The 10,961-nt window shown below is 41.9% G+C and overlaps 1 protein-coding gene across 2 annotated transcripts in view; it reads left to right on the plus strand.

The window, feature by feature from the left end:
* Positions 1-3,839, plus strand: part of LOC118361572 (homeobox protein Mohawk-like) — a 33,599-nt gene extending 29,760 nt beyond the window's left edge. For both annotated transcript variants that reach the window (XM_052483295.1, XM_052483294.1), the window contains one exon: positions 1,100-3,839. In XM_052483295.1, coding sequence (XP_052339255.1) covers positions 1,100-1,295 — 196 coding nt within the window. In that variant the 3' untranslated portion in view covers positions 1,296-3,839. The remainder of the gene's footprint in view (positions 1-1,099) is intronic.
* The last annotated feature ends 7,122 nt before the right edge of the window (positions 3,840-10,961 follow it).

Here is a 10,961-nt window from a genome sequence, read left to right on the forward strand (position 1 = left end):
TATCTCTCTCTCTTCTCTGTGTTCGTTCATCTCTCTCTCTTCTCTGTGTTCGTTCATCTCTCTCTCTCTCTCTTGTTGTTCTGTGTTCGTTCATCTCTCTCTCTCTCTCTTGTTCGTTCATCTCTCTCTCTCTCTCTGTTCGTTCATCTCTCTCTTCTCTCTGTTCGTTCATCTCTCTCTCTCTCTGTTCGTTCATCTCTCTCTCTCTGTTCGTTCTCTCTCTTCTCTCTGTTCGTTCTCTTCTCTGTTCGTTCATCTCTGTTCGTTCATCTCTCTCTCTCTCTGTTCGTTCATCTCTCTTCTCTGTGTTCGTTCATCTCTCTCTCTTCTCTGTTCGTTCATCTCTCTCTCTTCTCTCTCTCTCTCTCTCTTCTCTGTGTTCGCTCATCTCTCTTCTCTCGTTCTCTCTCTCTTTTCTCTGTGTTCGTTCATCTCTCTCTTCTCTGTGTTCGTTCATCTCTCTCTCTCTCTCTGTTCTCTCTTTTCTCTGTGTTCGTTCATCTCTCTCTTCTCTGTGTTCATTCATCTCTCTCTTCTCTGTGTTCATTCATCTCTCTCTTCTCTCTGTTCGTTCATCTCTCTCTCTTCTCTGTTCGTTCATCTCTCTCTCTTCTCTGTTCGTTCATCTCTCTCTCTTCTCTGTTCTCTCTTCTCTCTCTCTGTTCGTTCATCTCTCTCTCTCTTCTCTGTTGTTCTGTTCGTTCATCTCTCTCTCTCTCTGTTCGTTCATCTCTCTCTTCTCTCTGTTCATCTCTCTCTCTCTCTGTTCATTCATCTCTCTCTTCTCTGTTGTTCTCTTCTCTGTTCGTTCATCTCTCTCTCTTCTCTCTGTTCGCTCATCTCTCTCTCTTTCTCTGTTCGTGTCTCTTCTCTGTTCGTTCATCTCTCTCTCTCTCTCTGTTCATTCATCTCTCTCTCTTCTCTCTGTTCATCTCATCTCATCTCTCTCTTCTCTCTGTTGTTTCTCTTCTTCTCTCTCTCTCTCTTCTCTGTGTTCATTCATCTCTCTCTTCTCTGTGTTCATTCATCTCTCTCTTCTCTCTGTTCGTTCATCTCTCTATAACTCTGCGTTCGTTGTCTCTCTGTGTGTTATGTTCAGTGGGGGTGTTCAGAAGGAGAAGGTGCGGGGCAAAGACGAGACGTACTGGAAGGAGATCAACGCAGCCATGGCCTTGACTAACCTGGCGCAGGGAAAGGACAGCGGCGGATCAGGGACGACCAGCTGCATCATCCAGAAGTCCTCTCATATATCAGAAGTAAAGACTGTCAAAGTGCCTCTGGCGCAGAAGTACTAGCGCCTATCACGGAGTCGTGTGTCTCCAACTCATCTTCCCTTCTGCTCTCTATGCAACACCAACCTTCCCTCTGAAAATTCACTCGGAAGAGACAGTCAAAAACAAGAAACAAGTACTCTCTTTTTTCTGTCTGTAAAAATGCAGCAGAACTGAAGACATCCTATTTTGTGTGTGGGTTGTGTTTTGACCTGCATCACATGCATTAGACAGGTGTTGACATGATCATCGTTAGCTGCATTGTTCAGTTCTGAACGAGACACTTTTGTTATGTTAACTTATTTGATGTATCTGAATTTCATTTTTTTTTTTTATACTCCGAAATTTGTATTGTACTTTTGCCAAAGTGCCTTTTTGGAAGCAAAGCATCACACCCGTTGTGGTTAATAATGTACAGAGTGCCTCTGGGAACATAAAGGACTATCTGAAGAGGCAAAATAATATGGTCTTACAAGCTTCTTCTGAAGGACTTCCTCCCTCCATGATATGTGCCTTACAACGTGAATGAATTTAGCTGACCTTAAATAATATCTGTACTGTTCTAATTTATCAAGACACACACACACACACACACACACACACACACACACACACACACACACACAAAGCAGTGTGTGACTAAATTAAATGAAACTAAACAGACAATAACTGTGAATATATAGATAGAGTTCACTCCAGCCAAACACACTAACACCTAGCACTTGAGGGTTAGAATGGATAGGATACCAGCAGATCCATTGTGCTGTCGTTAGTCACAACCACCATCATGTTTTCCACAGCTCGGCCTTGGGAGTTTTATTTCTGAGAGGGGATGGATCCTTATCAAGGTTTTTAAACTGGAAAGCGCAAGCAAATGTTGACCTAGCACCAGCACACAGGCATGCTCACGTGCACACACACACACACACACACACACACACACACACACACACACACACACACACACACACACACACACACACACACACACACACACACACACACACACACACACACACACACACACACACACACACACACACACACACACACACACACACACACACACACACACACACACACACACACACACGGTCGGGAGGTTTAGTCGGCACAGTGCTCTATCTGTTTAATCAAAGAGGGCTGTGAACTAAAGGGATGTTTTTCTGTCTGTTATCAGTGTAGTATTATATGAAGTACCGTGTTGCTCCCTGACATGTTATCGTTTAGAACAAGGTACGTCAACAGTGTAAAAAAACACTAGGAGGTCAATTTAATCCAACCGGATTGCAGTATTTATGCAGTGGTTATTTTTCCAATGGTCAAATGAATTCACAGACTGGTCTTGGGTTATGTATAAAAACCTACAACTATGACCAGGGCGACCCCCGGGATGGATATTGTACATAAAGACACTGAGTAAACATTGCTAAGGCGGGTTTGTTTGAATCCCGACCTAGCTCACCATGCCGTTTAATCCTACACTCACTCCTGCTTAGCTGTTCTAAATCACACTCAATGTGCTGTTTACAAGAAGCCAGAGAGAGAGAGAGAGAGAGAGACATGCTCAAAAAATTACAAATAAATAGCCTTTTCAGTATTATCTCTTTGTCAGCCAGCAAAGCAATTGTTCAAGTATTTGTTATTGTGAGTTTGTTTATCGCAGTGGTTGTTCTGCTGTATCAAAGTTTTACTTAACCATAACGCGTTGTGTTCCTTTTTGTGACCGAATGGAAAGAATCCTCCTTAAATACTTCTAAAGTATGTTATTTACATTGTAGCAACCCAATGCCAAGTCCACAACTGAGAGAAATCAAGTTGGACTGTTATAGTAAGTAGTCAGCCATTTTCTGCCGACTCACTAATTGTTTGTATATCTTCAAGGTACTGTTTATGTGTCAAAATCTACACTTAAAAAAAGAAAATCTCTGTGCTGTTTGGGCCCATTGTTTGACAACCTAGACTGTGCTTGTGGTCAAGGGGTGATTGAGAAGAGCTGAACAAAGCTACTTATAGCCATGACTCTTATTCTTGAATGTGCAAACCGTTAAAAGCTGCACTTTAAACTCTCTGTTCTCCAGTAGGAAGAAACAGAAGAAAAGTTGTCATTGAGAAGTTCTGGGATTGATTTGAAGGAGGAAACAGTGTGTTGAGGCTTCAGAGGCACAGAACAGCCATTGTTTTACCTGTACACCCTGTCGGGACACAGAATCAGTCGGCAAACTAAATGTACCCCGAGGCTTCGGTCCTGTACTGTACATTTGTTTCTGTGCAGAAACTCATGCTTTCAAACAGATGCTGACAAACGGAAAGCAATTGACTTTTGTCATATTTTAGAAAATCTATAAATTATTAAGGATTGTAAAAAAATAAGTTGGTGAGAATAGTCTGTTTTTTTTTATTGTTAAGTTATGAGTTAAAACATTTTGATAGAGACTGGATTGTTATCCAATGACCAAATGCATAATATCTCATTTTATTGTCTGATTTTGCTTTTATGTAAACATTTATTTTGTTAATCTATGGTTACTTCCACAAAACAATGAATAAACCTTTGAAGAAATTGTATGATATTGATATTTTGCTCAATTTGGGACTCTATAAAACGTACAGTATATATTCATGGGAATTATATAAACTTTTATGAATAATTTTTGAACCATTGACTTATTTGTCTATCAACTTTAATTAACACATGAGAAAAAAACTCATTTCGCTTTTACTCTGATCAAAAACATGAAACTCTTGCATCACTATACCAAAACTTTACATTAAAATATATATTTTTTAAACAGCACATGAAAATAAATCTGAATTCACCACAGTTTGGTTTTGCAACATTAACTCCTCACTGTTACCTGCTAAAAACACATTTAACCTGCACTTTTGGCATTCTGGGTTAAAGAGGTCCTTCCCAGCCATGTGTTTGTTTGACTGGATAATTCCCGCAACACAAAAACCTCGCAAAAATATAATGTAGCAATTCATCTCTGATTGGGCCTCTGTTAAAACAGAGTGCTGACGTCTTTTGCTTTCTTCTCAGAATTATTCTGAATAGGTCACCCCATTAATTACCCTAAATATAATTGTCTTTGGTTTCTGTTTAGTACGTACTGAAACCCATAAGACATACAAGCCCCGAAATAGAAATAGATTGAAGGGACTAGAGCAGGAATAATGTAATGTCATTTCCTTAGTGAAAACACGTCACCCGCCCGCTGTTCTAAAGGTCTTAATTCCGATGATTAGGTCACAAATGGCATGCTTTTCCCTGTATAGTGCACTACTTTTGACCAGGGCCCCAGAAGTAGTGCAGTAGTGCAGAATAGAGTGCCATTTGGGATGCAAACCATGATTCAACAGCAGAAACACAAACAGCTCCCGATGTGAGACATGTTTATTTACAATACAGGAGGGGTGTGGCTTTCTAAAGAGCATTTTCAGAGCTAAACCAACAAATCAGACAACCCCTCTTTTACAGCTCACTGTATACATCAGTGGGATGTCTCTGTCGCCGCAGATTCGCAGTTGAACTGGGCCCCTGTGTTTGGTATCAGTGGTATTTTTTGACTTCATTGGGATTCTCAAACAGTGCCTTAAGGCAGTTGTGTGTTCTTTGTGCATTCTGCAAATCGACTTATTACAATATGGACTAATGGAGATCTGGTTTCTCTGTACAGATCACAGTGACTAACTGTGGCGTTGTAGTTGTACAATGCTTTTGATACCGTGTGCACAACCAAGCCTTTGTGCAGGGATCATGCAGTAAAGTTTGTCTCCCCTCCACAGTGAAGTTGGAGGAAGCGTGAATTCGTGGCAAGAGACGCTAGGTGTGTCCTTGTCCTCAGGATTTGGTGTTGGCGGCAGGGCCTACACCCTCTCCTCGGCTCTCCTCTTTAGCTTATATTAATGCCTCTACCATGCCATCGCTCTGCTCGCCACCCTATCCTGAGCTCTGCCGCGGAGCCAAGGCCCTCTCAGAGATGACATAAAGTGAGAGAGAGAGAGAGAGAGAGACAGAGAGACAGAGAAACAGAGAAACATACAGAGGCAGAGAGAGAGAGAGAGTATACAGAAACATAGAGTCCAACGGAGTCCTTCCCAAGCCAATGGCAGTGAACACAACACCACAAACTGTATGATGCTGCCTGGCCCTGGAAAGCTCTTCGCCGCACGGTCCATCTATCAGTCAGGACCAATCAGGCCTGGGCTCTTTGAGGGGCCAGCGGCTCAGCAAGGGACCACTGGGGATGTACTGGATCCCTGAGCCAACTGGAGCACAGCGCTCTCTCTCTCCCCCTCCCTCCATCCATCCATCCCCTCTCGCTCCATCCCCCCTTCCCTTTCTCTCTTGTCTCTCAGGCAGCTATCCCGGACACGTCCCAAAATAATTCTATCAGGTGTTTTGACCCGTCTCTCTGTTCTCATCTCTCATTAAGTGGCCTGGCAAACATCCACATCTGAGCAATAGTTTCCATCGAAAATATTAAGCGATATTCCATCATGATTTCTTTTTTCCCCCTGATAAGTCCCAAACGGCACCCTATTCCCTATATAGTGCACTAGTTTTGACCAGGACCCATAGGGCTCTGGTCAAAAGTAGTGCACTATGTGGGGAATAGGGTGCCATTTGGGACTCAAGTTTGGTGTTTGTCTGGAGGATTTGAAGTTGAAGACTCGCATTTGCTGAAAGATTTGAAAAGCGTTGCGGAACTAAGAGCTGTTATCTCGGAGCGCACGATCGAGAGACGGACAAGTGAAGAGATGTTAGGCGCTTGGCAGACAACTTTACTTGACAGACTCCAGATCACCTTGTTTTTACCCAGCCAGAAAAGGAATGGAACTCAGAGGAAAACCACACGGGATGAAATCCAAGAACCAAAGACTTTATTCCTGAAAATCATTTAAAAACAAATTGTAAAGTATTTCTTATTTGATGAGGGACTCTAACCTTCACCACACTGAAGTAATTTGTTACCTTGCAGAGGAGAGGATGCTTCAACAGTACGTTCAGTAGAGTCGGTCCTTCTCTGCATCCCAAATGGCCCTGTATTGCCTATATAGGGCTCTGGCTAAAAAATAATCACTATAAAGGAAATAGAGTGGCATTTGGGATGCAGCCCTTGTTGTGTTTCCACTCATACACAGTATGCTTGGAGACAAATCTGAAGAAAAAAGTATTCAGCTTGTTATTCAGAAATTCCTCAACGAATTGATTGATTAAAACTGTCTGGCTTTGCAATCTTCTCAGCAATGGGACCGGTACTGATCAACTGCAGGTGCATGTCACAGGAGGTTGGTGGCACCTTAATTGGGGAAGATGCGCTCATGATAATGGCTGGAGTGGAATTAGTGGAATGGTATCAAATACATCAAACACATGATTTCCATATGTCTGATACCATTCCATTTACTCCGTTCCAGCCATTATTATGAGCCGTCCTCCCCTCAGCAGCCTCCTCTGCTGCATGGGTGTTTTGCCATTTTTCAATGTGCCTTTTTAAGCGTTTTTACATCATAAAACAATGAATGAAGGTGAGGAAGCTAACAAAGCCATGTACGGTCACACGGATACTGTTGTAGGAGTCTCAGCTCTCATGATAAGGAGTGTCGACAAGACACACAGGAGTCAATGGGTTAAAAAGGGTGATGACATTTCAAGGATGTGTCCCAAATGGTTCTATTTTCTATATAGAGCACTGCTTTTTTACCAGAGTCCCATGGCCCTGATCAAAAGTAGTGCACTAAATAGGGAATAGGGAGTCAAATTGGGACATAGACAAAGCCGTTAAACTGTTGAAACAGACTGTTATGCACTTACCTAAAGACTAAATATAAGGGCTCAGACACACCAAAAGCGTGTACTCTGCTGGCAGAGAGTACTTAGCACCTCCGAGCATCCGAGTGTGTACGTCGGCAGTCAGATGTTTACACACCAAATTTACGATCGGAATTTTAACACCCAACACCTGTGCATTGTTAGGGAATGAACACCTGTGGTGTTACACTAACTCATTGTTAGGGAATGAACACCTTGGTGTTACACTTACTCATTGTTAGGGAATGAACACCTGTGGTGTTAACTGACTCATTGTTGGGAATGAACACCTGTGGTGTTACACTGACTCATTGTTAGGGAATGAACACCTGTGGTGTTACACTGACTCATTGTTAGGGAATGAACACCTGTGGTGTTACACTGACTCATTGTTAGGGAATGAACACCTGTGGTGTTACACTAACTCATTGTTAGGGAATTAACACCTGTGGTGTTACACTAACTCATTGTTAGGGAATGAACACCTGTGGTGTTACACTAACTCATTGTTAGGGAATGAACACCTGTGGTGTTACACTGACTCATTGTTAGGGAATGAACACCTGTGGTTTTACACTGACTCATTGTTAGGGAATGAACACCTGTGGTGTTACACTGACTCATTGTTAGGGAATGAACACCTGTGGTGTTACACTAACTCATTGTTAGGGAATGAACACCTGTGGTGTTACACTGACTCATTGTTAGGGAATGAACACCTGTGGTGTTACACTGACTCATTGTTAGGGAATGAACACCTGTGGTGTTACACTAACTCATTGTTAGGGAATGAACACCTGTGGTGTTACACTAACTCATTGTTAGGGAATGAACACCTGTGGTGTTACACTGACTCATTGTTAGGGAATGAACACCTGTGGTGTTACACTGACTCATTGTTAGGGAATGAACACCTGTGGTGTTACACTAACTCATTGTTAGGGAATGAACACCTGTGGTGTTACACTAACTCATTGTTGGGTGTTGTTTTCTATCTGGTGTAAAGCCTTATCTGTATATTTATTTCCCAGGGAGCCTTTCGAGTGGATTTTAGATGTACCAATACCACGCATGACTGTGTTCGCATTCAAAGGCTTTCAGTCCTGTGAGTGCAGAAGTGAAGATTTTATCCTAAAAATGTAATTATTTATGAAAATACAGAATTTGTTTTTGACAATACCATACTTCGACAGCTAGTTTTACCCTAACACAATAGTCTGACACTCCTGGTTTGCAGGCCACATTGGCAAATCATATTATGCTGGCTTGCAAAGTGTTACATAATTCCTATCGTAATCCAGCCAGAGTTAGGATAGCCAACAATTGGAACTTTTAATCCCCCGCAATCTGCATTTAGAATGACATGCCAAGGTAGGGAAGAGAGATAAGAGACTACCTGAGCCATCTAAACTGGCACGACCACTTCAATAAAGGGTGAAAAAAGTTGTTTAGAAAAATGTATGCTATTTATCTTTGTGTAGTATAAGATCAATTAATCAATCGATGCGCATGCAGAAACATAGATATTAAAACAAGCTAATCTAAAAAGCAACCCCAACTCTGAGAGAGTTAACGGAAAATGAACTCAACACTGTCGAGTAACAACACCACCACCTGGTTAACACATGTATTCACCGCGGGTGGTGTCAATTTCAATCCCACTGGTGTTAACCCCACTACCTCAACACTGAGATGTTAACACCCGCAAATCTGCTTCGTACAGCAGGTGGTCCCTAAAACACAGCGTGCTGAGCGATCAGCAGATCCACATTTGGTGCGATGTATGCGAGCCACATATCACAGAATTACATCAAGTGAATCACACAGAGCCAAAGACTCCTTACTATAATAAATGAAGAGTTCATTTAGAATCATCAAGGAATTATGTAATATATGAATTGTTATCTCAGTGTGATACTTCACTTCCTGAGTTATCTATAGGAATGAGAAAAGTTACATTGATTTTGATCCATTTCTTAAACTAATGGGGCAGGATGACTGTTAAGAGTAAAACACTGAAAGGGTTTATTTTGTTATATTATATTGCTTAATGGATTATTTCCCTAAGGTATTTTCTATTGGTCTGAGTATGAGGGATGAATACTGGAATTGTTTTGTCTCCATCATTTTGTTATTGTTTTAAAGCCAAAGATGTTCAACTCTTCTCCTGGTTCCAATGCTGATGTGAGGCGGTAACTCGTTTCTAAATCTGCTGCTCAGTAAGCTAACCTAAGGCAGTAACAACATTTCCTTCCTTTATTGTTCATAGTAGACATTCAAAAAACCACAAGAAACGTTGAGAAAAAAATGAATAGATGAATTATCAGGTGGACGTGTTCACTGTTTTGTTAGAATGTCTGAGTCTTTTGAACGTATCGGTCTTAAACAAAGGGGTGGAAATGATACATCATGTCAAGTTAAAACAAAAGGGTTGAGTGGACTTATTAGTACATGCGGTGGAGGGTTGGGGTTGTTTCGACTTGAGAAACGGTCACAAGTGAGGAGATCAAGAACGAGCAACACACCAGTCGAGAGAGAGAGAGAGAGAGAGAGAGAGAGAGAGAGAGAGAGAGAGAGAGAGATACAGAGAGAGAGAGAGAGAGAGATACAGAGAGAGAGAGAGAGAGAGAGAGAGAGAGAGAGAGAGAGAGAGAGAGAGAGAGAACAGAGAGAGAGAGAGAGAGAGAGAGAGAGAGAGAGAGAGAGAGAGAGAGAGAGAGAGAGAAAGAGAGAGAGAGAGAGAGAGAGAGAGAGAGTGAGCGCAACAGAGAGAGAGAGAGAGAGAGAGAGAGAGAGAGAGAGAGAGAGAGAGAGAGAGAGATACACAGAGAGAGAGAGAGAGAGAGCAACAGAGAGAGAGAGAGAGAGAGAGAGAGAGAGAGAGAGAGAGAGAGAGAGAGAGAGAGAGAGAGAGAGAGAGAGAGAGGGATACTTTACCTCAAACCATTCATGACTAAATATCAGCATCTACTGTAGATATAATACATAATATCTCTGACGGTTTATTTTCCACCATAAAGAGTGTGGCCTTTATTTGCCCTCAATGCCCCACTGAACTCTCTGAGATGATCATTATATAACAAACGCCTCACAAGTCCTCAACTGGCAGCTACATTAAATAGTACCAACACCAATCTCAACTTCAACAATGAAGAAGCGACTCCAGGAGGCTGGCCTTCTAGGCAGAGTTCCTCTGTCCAGTGTCTGTGTTATTCTGCCCATCTTAATCTTTTCTTTTTATTGGCCAGTCTGAGTCAAATGCTGATGCTCCAGGTACTCAACTAGTCTAAAGGAGGACCGTTTTATTGCTTCTTTAATCAGAACAGTTTTCAGCTGTGCTAACATAATTGTAAAAGATTTTCTAATGATCAATTAGCCTTTTAAAATGATAAACTTGGATTAGCTAACACAATGTATAAAGTGCTCATTTCAATGCAAAATGTTAACAGTAGTGCTAACACTAGCGGGATTTAGCTAACAAGATCAACGCATGGTAATTGACCACAATAAACCACAAAATGTAGCTCAACATAACATGACGCAGATCTCAAGGCATTTACGTTTAGATGCACGCACAATTAAACATCAGACATACAGGGATTCAGTCCACAGGAGGAAAAGTTCAGCAGGAGAGGAAACTGTGGAAATGCTCTTCAGGATGGGGAAAGCACATTTCTGACCACACAGCATGCTGAGGTCATAGACCAACTGAAACTGAAGTCCCGGGAATCAAGGCTGCTGATAAGCTGAACGAGATGTGGTAATAAGTATTTGGCATGACCTTGACCAATAAGACACTAACAAAAGTGGGGGTCCTCTGAATAGGAGACTAAGCTGCCCGACTAGAACTTACCAGAAAGGATGGCTAGAAT

This window comes from Oncorhynchus keta, chromosome 28, assembly GCF_023373465.1.
Source record: "Oncorhynchus keta strain PuntledgeMale-10-30-2019 chromosome 28, Oket_V2, whole genome shotgun sequence".
In the NCBI taxonomy this organism is placed as follows: Eukaryota; Metazoa; Chordata; class Actinopteri; order Salmoniformes; family Salmonidae; genus Oncorhynchus; species Oncorhynchus keta.